At 43.4% G+C, this 22,788-nt stretch overlaps 1 protein-coding gene across 7 annotated transcripts in view; it reads left to right on the top strand.

Moving 5' to 3' along the window:
- The window catches only part of osbpl8 (oxysterol binding protein-like 8), a 435,666-nt gene that overhangs the window by 302,273 nt on the left and 110,605 nt on the right, over nucleotides 1-22,788 (top strand). For all 7 annotated transcript variants that reach the window (XM_068050088.1, XM_068050083.1, XM_068050086.1 and 4 more), the window contains one exon: nucleotides 6,774-6,844. In XM_068050088.1, the coding sequence (XP_067906189.1) occupies nucleotides 6,774-6,844 (71 nt within the window). The remainder of the gene's footprint in view (nucleotides 1-6,773; nucleotides 6,845-22,788) is intronic.

The raw sequence follows: 22,788 nt of genomic DNA, 5'->3' as shown, positions 1-22,788 counted from the left end.
CAATTACTTATTCACAAGTTTACAGATTGCAGGAAGTACAAAAAAGTAAATTAATATTAGTATTCTTATCCTGTTCAGTTACTTCATTTCATCCATTTGTAGTAAATCTGGAAGCATTTAATTTGGAAGTGGGGGTAATTTTATACTTGATTACATGGTGCTTGCTTGAAATTGTTAGTGTGAATATGAAGTTTTAATTTGATGCAATTAATTTACAATCTTAAACTATACAGCTCTAACATTCCTAGGGAGGTCTGGAGGGATCGTGATGCATCTGGAGTGGTGTGAAACTTCCACTATCCCATTTCTAAAGTTTTGAACCTCATCAGAAATCCCATGGTCAGACTAAACATTTTGAACTGGCACCCAAGCCAATTCTGGGGCAGCCACCTGACCGTAGAGTGGAGTCTCACTGCAGCACCATTGGGAACACCACCACCTGCAAGTTCCTCTCCAAGTCAGACACCATCCTGACTTGGAACTACATCGCTGTTCCTTCACTGTCACTGGGTCAAAATCCTGGAACTCCCTTCCTAACAGCACTGTGAGTTTACCTACTCCACATGGACTGCAGCAGTTCAAGAAGGCAGCTCACCACCACCTTCTCGAGGGCAATTTGGGATGGGTAGTAAATGCTGGCCAAGCCAGCGACGCCCACATCCCAGGAACAAATTTTAAAAAAATTCTGATGGGGCTGTAAAAGAGCACAACCAAGTTCTGTGTCCGCACAAAACTCATCTCAGTTGCCACCATGGCACAGATCTGTCTTCCCTAGTCCCAGAAACTTGGGGGCCCTGAGTCCCTGTGTGTTGACGAATAATTTCTCAAAAATCTAAAATTCTGTCTGTTTGGAAAAGAGCGAATCTGCTGATTTTCTCTTGGGGATCAGACTACAGATACTGGAGGAAATCTAATGGTTTAGAGCTGTGCTTCGTATACTGAAGCATAATTAATAGCCATTACGTTTTCTTGTTATTGGGAAAGAGCTTACTCGTCATGAGAAGATATGTTATTAAAAAGATTTATGCTGAATGTTTAAATGAAGACCATCACATTACAGTACAAAAAAACTTTCTTCCCCTCCTGAATATAGAATCCTGAATAATTAATCCTGTTTTAGAATTTCATTCAATGGCAAAAATGGTAATATGCTTCAGAAGGTTCTTTCCAGATGTGCCATCTTGTCTTATCAGCTGTTGATGTTTGGCCTCATATTGACTGTTTCTCAAATACCACAAAATATCATTGTGGCTGTTAAATTCTGCTGACTCCCTCGTGGGTTTTTTTGAGCCAGTCGCTCATGATTTTATCTTTTTGGAATTCTTTCTACATTTCACCGATACATTTCGTTCACTGTTTGTGAAGATTTGAGATTGTGTTGATTTCATTTTCTTTCTAGATGTTCAACCCAGACCCCATTTGCTGTCTCAGGTGGACGTAAAAGATCCCATGGCACTCTTTCGAAAAAGAACGGGAGAGTTCTCCCAGTGTCATGGCCAATATTTATCCGTCAGTCAACATCGCTAAGAACAGATTATCTGGTTGGATCACATTTCTGTTTGTGGGAGCTTACTGTACACAAATTATCTGCTGCATTTCCTACATTACAACAGTGGCTACATGTCATATGTATTTCCTTGGCTGTAAAGCACTTTGGAATGTCCTGAGGTCATGAAAGGTGCTATGTAAATGCAGATCTTTCTTTAAAAAGCTGTGCAAACACGAAGGGCCCGATTTTAACTCTGTGCAAGTGAATTGGTTTTGAGTGTATTAAAATCTCGCCTGAAGTTTGCTACAACTTCCCTGCAAAAAGTTTTGTGCTAGCAAAGGGGTAGACATTTATGGCCACAATTGCTGCACTTTGAGTTGTTTGTTTTTTAGCATGCAGCATTGCCCATTAATATTTGTTAGAATCACATTGTGGGTTTTTTTGTATTTTAGAAATTGAGTTAATTTGTGCCTAAAGAAAGGAACAGTACAATTTTTAAATTTTTGCCCATCTGGATTGTAAAAAAAAATCTGACCCAGTAAGGTTCTCTCTGTTATCCAGTGTTCAGACCATTTTAGTGTCATTTCTAGCCTACAGCTCAGTCCATAACCTGCTACTTGACCTGTACTGCAATATGGAAATAATGAAAAGACATCAACAAAAATTGTTCAGTTGTTGTTTAATTATTTATCTCCAAGACTAGGATGTACAGGCAGATATTTTAGCAAATTTAATTTACAAAATAGCTGCTTTTGGTGAAAGGAATTTTTAGCATCTATTTCACTGTTGGCTAAACCTGAACTAGGGTTTCTGCTATCCTTATGTGCTGACCCACTCACAAACACCCCAAGTTTAAGCAGGTAAAAGAAATGTCGAGTGAAATAAACTCTAGCAAATCTAAAAGATTAGTCACAAATGAGTTTTTGTTTGGCAAGGGACATAGAGAAGTGGTGGGTCAATGGTGTTATTCAGCCATGATTTGATAGAATGGCAGAACAGGCTCAAGTGGTTGAATGGCCTACTTCTGTTCCTTATCAGGGTTAGCATAGACCAGCCTCTTAGACAGGTTTTCATGCGCCTCCATCGCATTGACATCGGTTATGAAGACGCATGAAGCTCAGTGCTTTGAATCAATTGGGAAGGGATTTTGCAGCCCATCCTGAAGGAGAGCTGAGCGATGTGAATTATCATAACAGAATGCTATCCCTTAAAGAAGAAAGAAATACTTGTATTTATATTGTGCCTTTCATGATTTTGGGATGTCCCAAAGTGCTTCACAAACAACACTCAGCCTAGGTGAGCAACTGAGGTCTCAAATTCAACACTGCTTATGAACATTAGAAATCCATAGCACTCTGAAAAGCAATGAGTTCCTCTGACCAACATTCATTCCTCGATCAACTCCAACCAAAAGAGAACTTGACTAATAATCATCGTCGCAGTGCACAAGTAACAGTCACATTCGAGTGACAGCAGCTCGCATGTAAATTGTGCATGGTCTTTTCAGATTCTTAGAGCAATATATAAATGAAAGTCATTAAGTGGCAGCTTGTGTGAGGCTAGACAGTGTATCAGCAGGCTTTGTTTTTACTTGCTGAGTGTTACGATCCCACTAGGGACCGTTAACTCTTAAAAAGAGAAAGTTGAATTCCTAGTTATTACGCAAAGAACTACGCCACAAGATTTCACATTTTAAACAAAAATATTTTACTGTACAAGAGTTAAACAAATTAAAACACTATTAACATAACACTACAGTTTGATAACACGTATTTTAAACGTAAAATGTTAACAGAACATGAAGACGAATACGTCAAACTCTGAATCTCAACAGAACACACCTGTTTGACTGTTAATTCCACCCCAAGAGTTCCTATGTACGTTACAGGATCTTAGTTTTTTTGCTTCTCCTGGGACCAATCCAAAATGTACCACATCCCTTAGAAATTCACTTCAATTCCTTAGCTTTTTTCTCAGCTGTCTTCTGAGGTATCAGATCTCCCAAATCTGGACTTCACAGCTTAAATACGGACCTTATTCAAAACAAACACACCTGGTTGCCGATGGCCTCTTTGCTCCTGAGTCCAGATGATTTCCAAAAGCCAACTGCTTTATCTGCGACCAACAGCCTGTCTGAAGCCAGCTACTTTTCCAAAAGCCAGCTGCTTGTCTGTCAGCAAACACACAGATCAAAACACCAACAGGCACCCCTTGTCTCATCTATCTCCACAGCAGTTGGAACACGTGGGATGTCCCAGGTAACAATTGAAACTAATTATTTCCAGCTCCAAATCTTCTCTTTTCTGGGACATCAAATGAATAATTTAAACCCCTGTTTGAGGTAGCTGTAGACACATCGTCTCCATCAAGAAGTTCAGAGAGGTTCCCATTGTTTAGGGTCTTCACACTTCCCATTATGACCTTGATAAATAAACATGGGCCACCCTTTGATTTGGAACCACCCTAGGTTTGTTTACTAGCTTCTCAAATCAGGTGTTTTCATTTGTCTTGCATTAAAAAATTCAGTTCCCAAGTTAAAAGTTAACTGTAGAAAATTACCACAAACCATGAACCAGGTGATTGTAACATCAGGCAATTGGAACTAAAGCCTGTTACTGTTCTCGTGTCACACCCACTAATGTGTACAGAATCACTGTATAATGTTCAGAAGTGTGGGGACTGTGGCTATTTTGATCTCTCGTTCCCGTCCCCCAACGATGGCCTTTGAGGAAAATGGTGGCACTCCACCTGAAGAGATCAGCACATTGAGCACAATTGAAGATAGATATTATGATCTGAATAGATTAGTGCAGTAGATTGTGCCTTTTTTTTATTCGTTCATGGGATGTGGGTGTCGCTGGCTAGGCCAGCATTTATTGCCCATCCCTAATTTCCCTTGAGAAGGTGGTGGTGAGCTGCCTTCTTGAACTGCTGCACTCCATGTGGGGTAGCTACAATGCTGTTAGGAAGGGAGTTTGATCCAGTGACAGTAAAGGAATGTTGATATAGTTCCAAGTCAGGATGGTGTCTGGCTTGGAGGGGAACTTGCAGGTGGTGGTGTTCCCATGCATCTGCTGCCCTTGTCCTTCTAGGTGGTAGAGGTTGCGGGTTTGGAAGGTGCTGTCTAAGGAGCCTTGGTGCGTTGCTGCAGTGCATCTTGTAGATGGTACACACTGCTGCCACTGTGCGTCAGTGGTGGAGGGAGTGAATGTTTGTGGATGGGGTGCCAATCAAGCGAGCTGCTTTATTCTGGATGGTGTCGAGTTCCTTGAATGTGTTGAAGATGCATTCATCCAGGCAAGTGGAGAGTATTCCATCACACTCCTGACTTGTGCCTTGTAGATGGTGGACAGGCTTTGGGGAGTCAGGAGGTAAGTTATTCGCTGCAGAATTTTCAGCCTCTGACCTGCTCTTGTAGCCACAGTATTTATATGGCTACTCCATTCAATTTCTGGTCAATGGTAATCCCCAGGATGTTATGCCATTGAATGTCAAGGGGAGATGGTTAGATTCTCTCTTGTTGGAGATGGTCATTGCCTGTCACTTGTGTGGTGCGAATGTTACTTGCCACTTATCAGCCCAAGCCTGGATATTGTCCAGGTCTTGCTGCATTTTTACACGCACTGCTTCAGTATCTAAGTAATCGCGAATGGTACTGAAAATTGTGCAATCATCAGCGAACATCCCCACTTCTGAACTTATGATTGAAGGAAGATCATTGATGAAGCAGCTGTAGATGGTTGGGCCAGGACATTACCCTGAGGAACTCCTGCAGTGATGCCTTGGAGCTGAGATGATGGATCTCCAAGAACCACAACCATCTTTCTTTGCGCTAGGTACAACTCCAACCAGCAGAGAGTGTTCCCCTTGATTCCCATTGACACCAGTTTTGCTAGTGCTCCTTGATGCCATACTCGGTCAATGCTGCCTTGATGTCAGTGTTAATCTGTTAATTGTGTTTTAATGTTTGACCTGATACCATGAAACATCATGGGGTCTGGAGTTGATGTTGAGGACTGCCACCGCAACTCCCTCCCGACTGTATACTACTGTGCCGCCACCTCTGCTGGGTCTCTCCTGCCGGTGGGACAAGACATAACCGGGGATGGTGATGGCGTTGTCTGGGACATTGTCTGTAAAGTATGATTTGGTGAGTGTGGCTATGTCAGGCTGTGTTGCTTGACTAGTCTGTGGGACAGCTCTCCCAACTTTGGCACAAGCCCCCAGATGTTAGTAAGGATAACTTTACAGGGTCGACAGGGCTGGGTTTGCCATTGTCATTTCCAGTGCCCAGGCCAGTGCCGGGTGGTCTGTCTTTCATTCCTTCTTGACTTCTTTGCAGTTGGTTACAACTGAGTGGCTTGCTAGGCCATTTCAGAGGGCATTTAAGGATCAACCACATGGCTGTGGATTAGGAGTCACAAATGGGCCAGACAGCAGATTTCCTTCTCTAAAGGACATTAGTGAGCCAGATGGGTTTTTACAACAATCGACAGTTGTTTCATGGCCATCATTAGACTAGCTTTTAATTCCAGACTTTTATTAATTAAATTCAAATTCCACCTTCTGCTGTGGTGGTATTTGAACCCATGTCCCCAGTGCAATATCCTGGATCTCTGGGTTACTAGTCCGTTTACAATACTACTACGCCATCACCTCCCCAACTGGAAACATCTGTTGTGGGGCTCTACTTTTACAATTGTATTTATGTTCTGGACAGCCTGATGACATTTACTGTTTTAATGTTTTCCAGGAATACATAATTTCTATCTACAAGCTGTACCAAAGCAATTTTGTTCAGTAAAAAATAATTTTCCTATTCTCTGATCATTGCTTACATGTTGCACATTACAGCTTAACATAAAACATCAACTGCGCATAAAACCTTCAATATTTGCCTGTTTGTAAGTATATATGGGAAAACCTTTACAGATTAGTATGATTTATATTCTGGATTTTACCGTAATTAACTTCAAACTTGAATTTGCTGAGTGAGAACCTTGAACTGGATATCTGCAGATGACGTTAAGAGTGCAGGCACCATTTTGCAATAAATTTCTGAACTGTTTACACATCTATTTTTAGTAATTATTGTCCTGAAACTGTACCTGTTAATTGTTCACCATAAATATGGTTTAGGACTGAGAGCCGGAAGGTTGGCCCAAGGTGCTGAATGTAATTGTAAAAGTGGCGTGCTCGTGCATGTGATCAATTACGCGTCCTCTTCAACTATCTTTTAAAATGGTTTTGCACTTGAGCATTAATGAACAACCCTTTCTCTTAGGTTTGGACAAAGTGAGAGATGATGTGTCCCTCTCGAAGGATGATGCTGCACACACAATATCAAAAAGCAAGGTACTGTGGGTTTATTTGTGTCCTGTAACTGTGCCTGTGCAGGGTTGCGCCCAGCTTGTATCAATTGAAGTCAAGTTTTCGATTAATCCCATCAATGTGAGCCTGGTTAACTGCATTTATTGCAATATTTATTAATCTTCAGCTTGATCTGTCCTCGGATCTCAGCTGACGAATGTAGAAAGTGGAAAACCTGAGATAATGGGCAATAAAGGGGTGAATGATCTAGATACATTGCCTTACTTTTGTGGAAGAATGTATTAATGCTCAATCAGGTTGATTCTCGATCAGCCAAATGCCAGTGTCTTTAGTAACCACTCAACCTCTAGGTAACTAAATGCAAAATAATGTGGTCATGTCAATTTTTTTTTTAATGCTCTGAAAATTTGTGTGCGCCCCATTGTTCTGGCTAGGTTGATTCAGTCATGTTGTCTCCAATCTAATCTTTTGGGGTTTCAAATGTAAATTGCAGTGGCCATCTTGGCTGCTAGTTTACTGTTTAAAAAAGTTATTTGTAAGAATTTCCAGTAAAAGTCTCTGGCAAGGTCTCAACCAATGAAATTAATATTTCCTATTTGGCATGTAGAGTTTTTATGACACTTAACATTATATTACTGTGTGTGCAAGAATTAGAAGGGAATTGGTGGAGAGTGGTGACGGGCAACCTAGAACTGTTAGGAATTCCAAAAGTTGATCTAGCAATTTGGCTGACCTCCAGGAGGTTTGATCCCAAGAAGCTAAAATGCCCAAAGATTATCTGTTTGTGGGACCTTGCTGTGTGAAAATTGGCTGCCGCATTTCCTACATCATAATAGTTGACTATTCTTCAAAAGTACTTCATTGACTGTAAAATGTTTTATGGCTCCCTAAAATTGTGAAAAGTACGAAATAAAAGGACGTCTTTCTTCCTAATGAAAAATTTTCATGTACTGATTTCCGGAAGAGGACTTAAACTATTTGGAATGTTGTATTCTTGCATTTTGATCGTCTTGTCAGAAGCGTCATTCCTCAGACTGTCCTTATGTGAGACTGGAAATTGGTTCTGGACAAAGTCATTTCGGGATCTTTTGGACAAATAGATTTTCATTCACATTATTTGAGTTGTTTCTGGCCAATGTACTCCCCACTGGCTGCAGAAGTTATGCACAGACTCTGTTGCTGCCCTGTCTGCTGGTCAAGTATACCACTTTTCAATCTGTGAGAGTGTCAACTAAAGCTAATGAATTTCCAAAAATGTTACTTATAACTTAAACAATTTTCATCTGTGCTTCCTTTATAACTCATGGATGTATAGTTTTTTGTGTGTGTTATCTGCCTGAAGCATCTCTTTATAATCCTTTCTGTCCATGGAAGTTTAGAAACAGAGGGCTGAATTTTACTAGCGCCACGACCTCCGATGCCAAGAAAGCCCGCCGCATTTTACCAGCGGCAAGGAGGCCTCGGTGCGGCCCCCCCGCTGCTCGGCCATGGAGCCTTAATCTACATTTGCTAATGAAATTAAAATGAACACATAAACACTTAACTGGTAGTGACAGCCATCCCATGCTGATATTCCAGCCACTGGCCAGAACTCCCGTGCTTTAGGATCTCCATAAGGAGGCCTGACACAGATTAAATTGTGAGCTACGTCTCATTGTAGCCTTCCGAAGTTGGCGCGCGCTGACTGAGTTTGAAAAATAATTCGAACAGTGACATCACAGGAAAGCTGCAAGGTGATTGGTTGGTGAGTAACTGCTGTTAGGGAGTATCAGTAAATAGCTGTGTATGGCGGGCAGCCATAAAGACGGGGCTAAAGTGTGGCGAGTCGAAGAGACTTAGTAGTTGGCAGGAAAAAAGACAGAGGCGCAAGGGGAGAGCCAACTGTGTAACAGCCCCAACAAATAAATTTCTCTGCAGCACCTGTGGAAGAGCCTGTCACTCTAGAATTGGCCTTTATAGCCACTCCAGGCGCTGCTTCACAAACCACTGACCACCTCCAGGCGCTTATCCATTGTCTCTCGAGATAAGGAGGCCAAAGAAGAGTAACTAAAGTAAAGAGAAAGGTAAGGTCTACTGTTTTTTTTAATATAGTAAGTTTTTTTAGGAAATCGGCGCAGTGGTTAGCACCGCAGCCTCACAGCTCCAGCGACCCGGGTTCAGTTCTGGGTACTGCCTGTGCAGAGTTTGCAAGTTCTCCCTATGACCGCGTGGGTTTCCGCCGGGTGCTCCGGTTTCCTCCCACAGCCAAAGACTTGCTGGTTGATAGGTAAATTGGCCATTGTAAATGGTCTTAGTGTAGGTAGGTGGTAGGAGAATTGAGGGAATGTGGTTGGGAATATGGGATTAATGTAGGATTAGTATAAATGGGTGGTTGATGGTCGGCACAGACTCGGTGGGCCGAAGGGCCTGTTTCAGTGCTGGATCTCTCGATGACTCTAATGTAAATAATCTCAAATATTTGAGTAATTTAAGGGAGCAAATTAAGGGTAAGTAATGGCAGGGCAGCTCGGCAGCGTGGAGTGCACCTCCCGTGCAATACGGGAAGTCAGAGATACTTCCAGTGTCCAGGGCGAAGACGTGTCTCCAGCTGCAGCTACTCGAAATCTGCGTTTCTGGAGCGGCGGCTGGGGACGCTGTGGATATCCGCGAGGCTGAGATCATCGTGGATAGCATGTACAGGGAGGTGGTCACACCGCAGGTAAAGACTGCTCAGGTAGAAAGGGAATGGGTGACCGCCGGGCAGAGTACAAGAGGTAGGCAGGTAGTGCAGGAGTCCCCTGGGTCCATCTCCCACTCTAACAGATTTTCTGCTTTGAATACTGTTGGGGGAGATAACTTCTCAGGGGAATGCAGCAAGAGCCAAGTCTGTGGCACCACGGGTGGCTCAGCTGCACAGGAGGGGAGGAAAAAGAGTGGGAGAGCTATCGTGATAGGAGATTCTATCATAAGGGGTACAGATAGGCGTTTCTGTGGCTGCAAACATGACTCCAGGTTGGCATGTTGCCTCCATGGTGCTAGGGTCAAGGATGTCACTGAGTGGCTGCAGGACATTCTGAAGGGGGAGGGTGAACAGTCAGAGGTCATGGTTCACATTGGCACCAACAACATAGGTAGAAAGAGGGATGAAGTCCTGCAACAAGAATTTAGGGAGCTAGGTAGCAGATTAAAAAGCAGGACCTCAAAGATTGTAATCTCTGGATTATTCCCGGTGCCATGTGCTAGTGAGTATAGGAATAGGGGGCCAGAGCAGATGAATGCGTGGCTGAAGAGGGAGGGCTTTAGTTTCCTGGATCACTGGGTCTGTTTCCAGCGAAGGTCAGACCTGTACAAGTCGGACAGGTTGCACCTGAACCGGAACGGGACCAACATCCTTGCAGGGAGGTTTGCTAGTGCTGTTGTGGTTGTGGGGGGTCGGGGGGTTCAATTAATTTGGCAGCGGGATGGGATACAGAGTGGAGGTACAGTAGGGGGTGATGCACAGCCAAATATAAAAGAGAAATTAAGTCAGTCTGGAAGGCAGAGCATATATATAGACCTGTTAAGGCATAAGCGAATAATGCAAGGCTGGATTGCAACTATTTTAACGCAAGGAGTCTTGAAAGTAAGGCAGATGTATTGAGGGCGTTGATTAACACATGGGAATATGATATTGTTATCACAGAGACATGGTTGAGGGAAGGGCAGGACTGGCAACTTAATATTCCAGGGTATAGAAACTTCAGGCGTGACATGGGTGTCAACGAGGAGGTGGCATTGCAGTACTGATCAAGGAATCAATTACTGCAATAAGGAGGGATGATATCTTAGAAGGTTCCTCAAATGAAGCCATATGGGTAGAACTTAAAAACAAAAAGGGGGCAATCACTTGGCTGGGAGTGTACTACAGGCCTCCAAACAGTCAGGGAGAGATCGAGGAGCAGATATGTAGGCAAATCTCAGAGCGGTGTAAAAATAATAGGGTAATAATAGGAGGGGATTTCAACTTCCCCAATATTAACTGGGATAGTCTGAGTGCAAAAGGCTTAAAGGGGGCAGAATTCTTAAAATGCATACAGGAGAGCTTTTTGAGCCAGTACGTAGAAAGTCCTACAAGAGAAGGGGCAGTACTGGACCTAATCCTAGGGAATGAAGCCAGACAAGTGGTAGAAGTGTCAGTGGGGGGCATTTCGGGATAGTGACCATAACTCTAAGATTTAAGATAGTTATGGAAAAGGACAAAGAGGGACCGGAAATAAAGGTACTGAATTGGGGGAAGGCCGATTTTCAATATGATAAAACAGGATCTGGCCAAAGTGGACTGGGAGCAGCTACTTGTCGGAAAGTCTCTACATCAGACCAGTGGGAGTCATTCAAAAAGAAAATAGTGAGAGTTCAGGGCCAACATGTTCCCGTAAAGGTGAAGGGTTGGACCAATAAGTCCAGGGAACCCTGGATGTCAAGGGATATAGAGGATTGGATAAGGAAAGAAAGGAGGTTTATGGCAGATTCAGAGGGCTGAAAACAGCAGAGGCCCTAGAGGAGTGTAGAAAGTGTACGGGGGTACTTAAAAAAGTAATTAGGAGAGCGAAGAGGGGGCATGAAAGAACACTGGCGGGCAAGATAAAGGAAAATCCTAAGATGTTTTATAAGTATATTAAGGGCAGAGGATAACCAAGGAAAGAGTACGGCCCATTAAGGACCAAAGTGGCAATCTGTGTGTGGAGCCGGAGGACGTAGGTGAAGTTTTAAATGATTACATCTGTGTTCACTATGGAGAAGGATGAGGTAGGTGTAGAGATAAGGGAGGGGGATTGTGATATACTTGAGCATATTAACATTGAAAGGGAGGAAGTATTAGCGGGCTTAAAATTCCCAGGATAAATTCCCAGGCCCAGATGAGATGTATCCCAGGCTGTTATGTGAGGCAAGGGAGGAGATAGCAGGGGCTCTGACACAAATTTTCAAATCCTCTCTGGCCACAGGAGAAGTGCGAGAGGACTGGAGGACAGCGAATGTGGTACCATTATTCAAGAAGAGTAACAAGGATAAACCAGTCAATTACAGACCAGTGAGTCTAACATCAGTGGTAGGGAAACTATTGGAACAAATTCTGAGGGACAGGATTAATCTCCACTTGGACAGGCAGGGAATAATTAGGGATAGTCAGCATGGCTTTGTCAAGGGGAGATCATGTCCAACAAATTTGATTGAATTTTTCGAGTAAGTGACCAGATGAGTTGATGAGGGTTAAGCAGTTGATGTCGTCTACATGGACTTCAGTAAAGCTTTTAATAAGGTCCCGCATGGGAGATTGGTCAAGAAGGTAAGAGCCCATGGGATCCAGGGCAATTTGGCAAATTGGATCCAAAATTGGCTTCGTGGCAGGAGGCAGAGGTTGAGGGTTGTTTTTGCGATTGGAAGCCTGTGTGACCATTGGTGTACCGCAGGGATCACTGCTGGGACCCTTGCTATTTGTAGCGTACGTTGATGATTTAGACATGAATATAATGGGCATGATCAGTAAATTCGCAGATGACATGAAAATTGGTTGTGTTGTAAATAGTCAGGAGGAAAGCCTGAGATTACAGGACGATTATAGATGGGCTGGTAAAATGGGCAGAGCAGTGGCAAATGGAATTTAATCCCAAAAAGTGTGAGGTGATGCATTATGGGAGGACTGACAAGGCAAGGGAATATACAATGGATGGTAGGACCCTAGGAAGTACAGAGGGTCAGAGGGACCTTGGTGTACTTGTCCATAGATCATTGAGGGCAGCAGCACAAGTGGATAGGAAGGCATATGGGATACTTGCCTTTATTAGCCGAGACATAGATTATGAGAGCAGGGAGGTTATGACGGGGCTGTATGAAATGCTAGTTGGACCACAGCTTAAGTACTGTGTGCAGTTCTGGTCACCACACTATAGGAAGGATGTGATTGCACTGGAGAGGGTGCAGAGGAGATTCACCAGGATGTTGCCTGGGCTGGAGCATTTCAGCTATGAAGAGAGACTGGATAGGCTAGGGTTGTTTTCCTTAGAGCAGAGAAGGCTGAGGGGGGACCTGATTGAGGTATACAAAATTGTGAGGGGCATAGATAGAGTAGATAGGAAGAAACTTTTTTCCCTTAGCGGAGGTGTCAATAACCAGAGGGCATAGATTTAAAGTAAGGGGCAGGAGGTTTAGAGGGGATTTAAGGAAACTTTTTCACCCAGAGGGTGGTTGGAATTTGGAATACACTGCCTGAAGAGGTGGTAGAGGCAGGAACCCTCACAACATTTAAGAAGTATTTAGATGAGCAGTTGAAACGCCAGAGCATACAAGGCTACGGGCCAAGTGTTGGAAAATGGGATTAGAATAGATAGGCTTGAAGGCCGGCGTGGACATGATGGGCCTGTTTCTGTGCTGTATAAATCTATGACTAGCAATAGCTGCTGCATTGAATAATTACCCATCAAAAGAAATGAACCTTCAGCAGCTTGATCTGGAATTGTCTTCCCAAATCCCTCCAATTTTCTCTCTCCTTCAGGGTCTGAAAATCCACACCTGGACCAAACTTTTGGTCAACCTGCCTAACATCATCTTTGGTCAGGATGAATTTTTTCTTCTTAAAAATAAATGCAAGTTGCTGTTGATGAATGGTTCACTAGCGAGAAAGTTAAGAAATACACCAGTTTTGGCTGAACCTTTTTAATGTAAAAGCCATTTTTTTAAGATCAGAAATGAAAGAAAGAAAGACTTACATGTATACAGTGCTTTTCACAACCACAGGACTTCTCAAACACTTTACAGCCAATGAAAAACTTTTGAAGTTTAGTCACTATTGTAATGTAGGAAATCAGTTTAATTGGTCATATTTTTCCTTACACTGTATTGTTCTTGACTACATTACTATCTTCAGGCTCTTTCTCTTGAAAATAAAATCCGGATTACTGAAATTTTCACCGCGGTTTTGATGATCGTTCAAAGTACCAAAAACCTGACATCTGAAGGCACATTACCGATCTAGTACTTGAACGCAACAGTATATTTGGGGGGAGGAAACTAAAATGCTTCACAAGAACGCACAAGAAATAGGAGCAGGAGTAGACTATATGGCCCATCGAGCCTGCTGCGCCATTCAAAACGATCATGGCTGATCTTAGGATTCAATTCCACTTTCCCCCCCCCACCCCCCCTCCTCACCATTTCCCTTGATTCCCCGAGACCAAAAATCTATCCAACCCAGCCTTAAATGTATTCAATGATGGAGCATCCACAACCCTCTGGGGTAGAGAATTCCAAAGATTCACAACCCTTTGAGTGAAGTAATTTCTCCTCATCTCAGTCCTGAATGATCAGCCCCTTATCCTGAGACTGTGTCCCCTTGTATTAGATTCCCCAACCAGCGGAAATAATCTCTCAATGTCTACCCTATCCGCCCCCTTTAGAATCTTATTTTTCAATAAGATCACCTCTCATTCTTCTAAACTCCAGAGAATACAGGTCCAATTTACTTAGTCTCTCATCATAGGACAACCCCTTAATCCCAAGGGCCAATATAGTGAACCTTTGCTGCACTGCCTCCAATGCAAGATATCCTTTTCTTAAATGTGGAGACCAAAACTGCACACAATATTCCAGATGTGGTCGCACCAAAACCCGGCGCAATTGTAGCAATCCTTCCTTCTTCCTGTACTTCAGTCCCCTTGCGATAAAGACCAACATGCCATTTGCCTTCCTAATTGCTTGTTGTACCTGCATGTTAACTTTCTGTGCTCCTTGCACAAGCACACCCAGGTCTCTTTGAACATCTGCACTTCCAAGACCTTTTTAAAAAGTTCTGCTTTTCTATACTTCCGACCAAAGTGCATAACTTCACACTCCCTACATTGTACTCCATCTGCCATCTTATTGCCCACTCACATAACCTGTTGTTATGAAGGTGCTTCCATTATTAATACATTTTGGGGACTTGTGTTTAAAAGACTGTGAGGAGATGCCAGACTTTTTTTTAAAAAGGTCACTGGAAGGCCACTTGGGAATTTGTTTAAAAGCAAACACTGGAAGAAGCAATGAAGTTAAATCAACATAAGGAGCTTGCTGGCTATTGGAGTTGTTTACAGAGAAGTCACATGTCTAGGTTTATGGCTCAGGAGTTTCGTTTTAGGATATTGTTGGAGTTCAGCTGGGGTTAAGCCTGCTAAGTGAGAGAGGCAACCAGCTCCTCCTATTCCACCTCTTTGAGAAACCTTGCAAATCCAGTGTGAGAACTAGAGAAACTGATGCAGCATTTCTCTGGAAAGCCTGCCAGACTAATCCTCAACGTCGCCTGAAGAGAACTGCTCCAAAAAGATCCCAGTAACTGCCGTCTACGTGTACCTAGATGCCAGACCAACGGGCTAGTTGGGAACATTCCATATCTAATCCTTTTTCTTCAAGAATTAACAAGTATTTGGCCAAAGTATTTTTTGTCTTTTTTGTAAAGTTAATCTCTGCAGAGAAAACTTTATTTTTTCTTTAACCAGTGTGTGTATGTGTGTGTGTGTGTGTGCGCGCGCGCGCATGTGTGTGTTGGGTTATTTTATACTTTCATATTTCAATCAGTGTGTTAAAGCTTTGCATCTTTATTGAATGGGTCTTGTTTTGTAATAAACTAATGATTTTGTTGTTTATTGAAGAAACCTGGTTGGAGGATTTTGTTCTGAAACTAAGATGGATATGGTATATAATTGGCCATATCGGTAACTGGGTAAAACATTTAAATATATGTTTTGACCCGCGGAGAAGTGGAACCAGAGAACGACAGTGCACTCCTCCATCCTCACTAATAACACTGTCTATATCTCTTTGCGGCCTCTCTGTGTCCTCCCCACAGCTTACCTTTCCACCTACCTTTGCATTTTCAGCAAACTTAGATACATCTGAGTCATTGTAAATAGCTGAGGCCCCAGCACTGATCCTTGTGTCACTCCACTATTTACTGCCCGCCAACTTGAAAATGCCCCATTTATGCCCTCTTGTTGCTTCCTGTCTGTTAACCAATCATCTATCCATGCTAATATGTTATTCCCAACTCCATAAGCCCTTATCTTGCCAATTAACCTTTTGTGTGGCACCTTATCGAATATCTTTTGGAAATCCAGGTATACCACATACTGGTTCCCCTTTATCTACCCGACTAGTTACATCCTCAAAAAACACGAATAAATTTGTCAAACAGGATTTCCCTTTAGTAAAACCATGTTGACTTGTTCTAATCATCCTGTGTTTTTCTAAGTGCATTGTTAAGACTTCCTTAATAATAGATTTCAGCATTTTTCCAACGACTGATAAGCTAACTGGCCTGTCGTTCCCTGTTTTCTCTCCATCCCTTCTTGAAAAGCAGTGTAACATTTGCCAACTTCCAATCTGATGGGACCATTCCTAAGTCGAAGGAATTTTGGAAATCATTCCTCGCGCATCCACTATATCTGCAGCTATCTCTTTTAGAACCCTCGTATGTAGGCCATCAGGTCATGGAGTTTGTCAGATTTTAGTCTCTTAAGTTTCTCCAAAACTACTTCTCTGCTGCTGTGAATTTCCTTAATTTTCTCACTTTTTAGCCCCTAGGTTATTGTCTATTTCTGGTATGGAACTTGTGTCTTCTACTGTGAAGCCAGACACACAATATTTGTTCAATGCCTCTGCCATTTTCTGATTCCCTGTGATAATTTCTCCTGTCTCTGCTTCCAAGGGACCAACGTTTACTATCGCTACTCTCTTCCTTTTGATATAGCTATAAAAGCTCTTAGAATCTGTTTTTATGTTACTGGTGTTATGACTGAGTTGGGAGTAATGCATTGTCAATTCAATCCATTACTCCACAGGTCACAGCACATTATTAATTTCCCACCTAGTGGAAATTAGCTAAATTAAACACTTTATTAAACCCCAGAATAAAATGCACCAAACCAGGTATCTTTAAACAACAACAAATTAGCTATTCAGTAATAAACTAAATCTAAAACAAAACTGAGATAAATCTATGTCTGAAAAGACTTTATAATTTCTTATTTCTCCGAATTCTCATGCGTATGCACATACATTCAAAAACCAACTGTTAACCGGTTCAAAAATTATGTTTTAAGTTAGAGCTGTTTCTTGGAAATAATAAAACAACTGGGTTGTAAGTCCTGGTTGGTTACTTTCCCAGATCAGTGAGGTGTCCCAGAGTTGAATAGGCAGATGCCACTCCAGGCGAGTTTGATGAACAGTCTGTGATGTAATGGAAAGGCGTTCAAGGAACTTCGGCTGCAGTAGGCACCACACAGATCTTTCATCAAGGAGTATAACAACAGATTTTGAATTAGCAGTCTATCAGTAGAAAATTTACTGATTTTCCAGAACTCCCAGAAACATAAAAGTCAACAGAAAGTCAGTCCTGAGGCAGAGACTTCTTAGAGACAGGAGTAAAAAGGAATTTGCTACCTCCAATAATGCAAAGATTCCTTTCCAGGGGTCGTTTCCTCTTTAAGCGAAGCACAGCCGGTGGGCCAATGCAGATTTTCTGCTGAGAGAGACAAATCCTTCAGGGAGAACCGCTTTGGTAGTCTACCAGATCAAACTGATTCTAGCCAGTCTTTACACACAGTCACACTGATACAATACGACATGTGGCTGCATCTCTCTTGCTGTTTCTTAGGAACAGGCTTGCAGCTCTCACACACTGCTCCCAGAGAATATTAAAACTTCTCTCAGTCTTAAAGGCACACAGAACCCCCCCCCCCCTTAGTTTTTAAACAGAGAAAAAAAAACACTTCCATGAAACTGGCTAGTATACTCTTCTATTTTATTAGCTTTTTGGTGGCTCTTTGCTGGTTTCTAAAATACTCCCAATCTACAGACTTGCTACTCTTTTTTTTGCAACATTGAATGCATTTTCTTCCAATCTAATACTATCCTTAACTTCCTGAGTGAGCCACGAATGGGTCTTTTTGGCTGAGTTTTTGTTTTTCACAGGAATGTATTTTTGTTGAACACTGTGAAGTGTGTCTTGAAAGGTTTCTCATTGTTCATTTACTGCCTTACCTTTTAGTCCATTTACCCAATTTACCTTAGCCAGTACCCTTATGCCTACGTAATTGGCGTTGTTTAAGTTTAAGATTCTTGTCTGTGATTGTTGCATATCACTTACAAACTTTTCATGGAATTCAATGGTATTATGATCACTGTTTCCCAGTGTATCTTTTACTTTGCCATTGCTTATTAACCCTGCTTCATTACACAATACTTTATAAATAAGAACATAAGAAAGAAATAGGAGCAGGAGTAGGCCATTCGGCTCCTCAAGCCTGCCTCGCCATTCAATAAGATCATGGTTGATCTGCCGGAGACGTCAACTCCTCTTTCATGCCAGCTCCTCATAGCCCTCAACTCCCCGATATTTCAGAAATTTATCTACCTCCTCTTTAAATACTTCCAATGATCTAGCCTCTGCTACTCTCTGGGGTAGAGAATTCCAGACATTAACTACCCTCTGAGAGAAGAAATTCCTTCACATCTCAGTTTTAAATGAGTGTCCCCTTATTCTGGAACTCTGTCCCCTAGTTCGAGATTCCCCTACTAGTGGAAACATCTTCTTAACATCTACCCTGTCAAGCCCCCTCAGAATCTTGTCCATTTCAATAAGATCACCCCTCATTCTTCTAAACTCTAATGAATAAAAGCCTAACCTGTTTAGCCATTCTTGATAAGTCAATCCCTTCATCCCAGGAATCAGCCTAGTGAATCTCTTTTGAACTGCCTCCAATGCCAGTGCATCCTTTCTTAAATATGGGGAGCAAAATTGTACACAGTACTCCAGGTGCAGCCTCACCAACACTTTGTACAGTTGTAACAAGACTTCCCTATTTTTAAACTCCAACCACCTAGCAATAAAGGCCAAAATTCCAATTGCCTTCTTAATTACTTGCTGCACTTGCATGCTAGCTTTTTGTGTTTCATGCGCAAGAACACCAGATCCCTCTGTGCTGCACTTTTTTGGAGCCTCTGTCCATTTAAATTAAATTCTCCCTTTTGATTCTTCCGACCAAAGTGCATGACCTCACACACCTACATTAAATTCCATCTGCAAAGTTTTTGCCCACTCGCTCAACCTATCTATATCCCCGTGCAGATTCCTTATGTCCTCATCACAACATGCCCTCCTACCTAGTTTTGTATCGTCACCAAATTTGGATATATTACACTCTGCCCCCTCCTCCAAGTCATTAATATAGATAGTAAATAACTGAGGCCCTAGCACTGATCCTTGTGGCACTCCACTAGTTAGGTCTTTCCAACCTGAAAAAGACTCATTAATCCCTTCTCTCTGTCTTCTGTGAGTTAACCAATCTTCAGTCCATGCCCATGCAAGGCTACGGGCAAAGTGTTGGAAAACGGGATTAGAATAGGTAGGTGCTTGATGGCCGGCACAGACACAATGGGCCGAAGGGCCTGTTTCTGTGCTGTATGACTCTATGGCTAATAGATTACCCCCAATACCGTGAGCTCTCGTGCAATGAACTTTTATGTGGCACCTTATTGAATGCCTTCTGGAAATCCAAATACACTACATTTACCGGTTCCCGTTTATCAACTCTGCTTGTTATATCCTCAAAAAACTCTAACAAATTTGTCATCATGATTTCCCTTTCACAAAACCATGTTGACTGTGTTTGATTGCGTTAAGCTTTTCTAAATGTCCTCTTATTTCTTCCTTAATAATGGACTCGAGCACTTTCCCAACCAATGATGTTAGGCTGACTGGCCTATAGTTTTCTGCTTTTTGTCTCCTTCCCTTCTTCAACAGGGGCGTCACATTAGCGGTTTTCCAATCCGCTGGGACCCTCCCGGAATCCAGTGAGTTCTGGAATATTTCGACCAATGCCTCCACTATCTCAGCAGCCACTTCCTTTAAAACCCTTGGATGCAGGCCATCAGGTCCTGGCCACTTGTCTGCCTTTAGTCCCATTCATCTTCATCTCATCTCTTCATCTTTGGCCTCCTTGTCTCGAGAGACAATGGGTAAACGCCTGCAGGTGGTCAGTGGTTTGTGAAGCAGTGCCTGGAGTGGCTATACAGGCCAATTCTAGAGTAGCAGACTCTTCCACAGGTGCTGCAGATAAAATTGTTTGACAGGGCTGTTACACAGTTGGCTCTCTCCTTGCGCTTCTGACTTTTTTCCTGCCAACTGCTAAGTCTCTTCGACTTGTCACTCTTTAGCCCCGCCTTTATGATTGCCCGCCAGCTCTGGCGATCACTGGCAACTGACTCCCACGACTTGTGATCAATGTCACAGGACTTCATGTCGCGTTTGCAGACGTCTTTAAAGCGGAGACAAGGACGGCCGGTGGGTCTGATACCAGTGGCGAGCTCGCTGTCCAATGTGTCCTTGGGGATCCTGCCATCTTCCATGCGGCTCATAGCCAAGCCATCTCAGGCGCCACTGGCTTAGTAGGGTGTATAAGCTGGGGATGTTGGCCGCCTCGAGGACTTCAGTGTTGGAGATACCTGATGCCAAGGATTCTCCGGAGGCAGCGAAGATGGAATGAATTGAGACATCGCTCTTGGCTGACGTACGTTGTCCAGGCCTCGCTGCCGTAGAGCAAGGTACTGAAGACACAGACTTGATACTCTTGGACTTTTGTGTTCTGTGTCAGTGCACCATTTTCCCACACTCTCTTGGCCAGTCTGGACATAGCAGTGGAAGCCTTTCCCATGCGCTTGTTGATTTCTGCATCGAGAGACAGGTTATTGGTGATAGTTGAGCCAAGGTAGGTGAACTCTTGAACCACTTCCAGAGTGTGGTCGCCGATATTTATGGGGCATTTGTGACGTCCTGTCCCATGATGTTCGTTTTCTTGAGGCTGATGGTTTGGCCAAATTCGGTGCAGGCAGCTGCAAACCTGTCGATGAGTCTCTGCAGACACTCTTCAGTGTGAGATGTTAATGCAGCATCGTCAGCAAAGAGGAGTTCCCTGATGAGGACTTTCCGTACTTTGGTCTTCACTCTTAGACGGGCAAGGTTGAACAACCTGCCCCCTGATCTTGTGTGGAGGAAAATTCCTTCTTCTGAAGCCTTGAACGCATGAGAGAGCAGCAGGGGGAAGAAGATCCCAAACAGTGTAGGTGCGAGAACACAGCCCTGTTTCACGCCTTTCAGGATAGGAAAGGGGTCTGATGAGGCGCCGCTATGCTGAATTGTGCCTTTCATATTGTCATGGAATGAGGTGATGATACTTAGTAACTTTGGTGGGCATCCAGTCTTTTCTAGTAGTCTGAAGAGACCACTTCTGCTGACAAGGTCAAAGGCTTTGGTGAGATCAATGAAAGCAACGTAGAGGGGCACCTGTTGTTCACAGCATTTCTCCTGTAGCTGTCGAAGGAAGAACAGCATGTCAATGGTGGATGTCTCTGCTCAAAAGCCACACTGTGCCTCAGGGTAGACATGCTCAGCCAGCTTCTGGAGCCTGTTTAAAGCGACTCGAGCGAAGACTTTCCCCACGATGCTGAGCAGGGAGATTCCACGGTAGTTGTCGCAGTCACCGCGGTCACCCTTGTTCTTATAGAGGGTGATGATATTGGCATCGCGCATGTCCTGTGGTACTGCTCCCTCGTCCCAGCACAGGCAAAGCAGTTCGTACAGTGCTGAAAGTATAGCAGGCTTGGCACTCTTGATGATTTCAGGGGTAATGCCATCCTTCCCAGGGGCTTTTCCGCTGGCTAGAGAATCAATGGCATCACTGAGTTCCGATTTTGTTGGCTGTATGTCCAGCTCATCCATGACTGGTAGAGGCTGGGCTGCATTGAGGGCGGTCTCAGTGACAACATTTTCCCTGGAGTACAGTTCTAGGTAGTGTTCCACCCAGTGGTCCATTTGCTTGCGTTGGTCAGTGATTGTGTTCCCTGATTTAGATTTGAGGGGGGAAATCTTCATGATGGTTGGCCCAAAAGCCCTCCTAATGCCATCATACATTCCTCTGATATTTCCGGTGTCAGAGGCCAGCGGAATATGACAGCATAGGTGTTGCCAGTAGTCATTTGCGCAGTGCCTGGCTGTTCTTTGTGCAGTGCTTCTGGCTGCTTTAAGTGCTACGGATGTTAACTCGCTGGGGGCTTTCTTGTAGTTCAACAGTGCAATACGCTTAGCGGCTATGACAGGTTCCAGCTCTTCAATGTGAGATTGAAACCAGTCTGCATTCCGCTTCACACGTTTGCCATAGGTGGTCATTGCTGAGTCATAGATGGCGTCTCTGATGTGGGCCCACTTGGTCTCTGCATCCCCTGTGGGAGTGTTTTGAAGGGCTTTTTCGAGTGAATTTAGAAACTTACGTAACAGCTGTAGTCCCATTAGTTTGTCAAATACTTTGTCCCTCGTGATAGAGACTGTTACAAGATCTTTCCTCCCATTAGCTCCTTGTTTATCTGGTATCCGTAGGATGTTTATAATGTCCTCCACCGTGAAGACCGATGGAAAATATTGGTGTAAATTATCTGCCATTTCCTTGTTCCTTGTTAACAATTCTCCAGTCGCATCCTCCAAGGGTCCCACGCTCAGCGGCACTCAGCGGCACAGTGGCGCAGTGGTTAGCACTGCAGCCTCACAGCTGCAGGGACCCGGGTTCGATTCTGGGTACTGCCTGTGTGGAGTTTGCAAGTACTCCCTGTGTCTGCGTGGGTTTTCTCTGGGTGCTCCGGTTTCCTCCCACAAGCCAAAAGACTTGCAGGTTGGTCATTGGCCATTATAAATTGTCACTCGTATAGGTAGGTGGTAGGGAAATATAGGGACAGGTGGGGATGTTTGGTAGGAATATGGGATTAGTGTAGGATTAGTATAAATGGGAGGTTGATGGTCGGCACAGACTCGGTGGGCCGAAGGGCCTGTTTCAGTGCTGTATCTCTAATCTAATCTAATCACTTTAGCTACTCTCTTTCTTTCTATATACCCGTAAAAGCTCTTGCTGTTTGTTTTTATATTTCTTGCCAAT

The sequence above is a fragment of the Heterodontus francisci genome, chromosome 18, assembly GCF_036365525.1.
Source record: "Heterodontus francisci isolate sHetFra1 chromosome 18, sHetFra1.hap1, whole genome shotgun sequence".
Lineage (NCBI taxonomy): Eukaryota > Metazoa > Chordata > Chondrichthyes > Heterodontiformes > Heterodontidae > Heterodontus > Heterodontus francisci.
The sequence above is the reverse complement of the archived record's forward strand: the minus strand, read 5'-3'. Positions and strand labels throughout refer to the sequence as shown.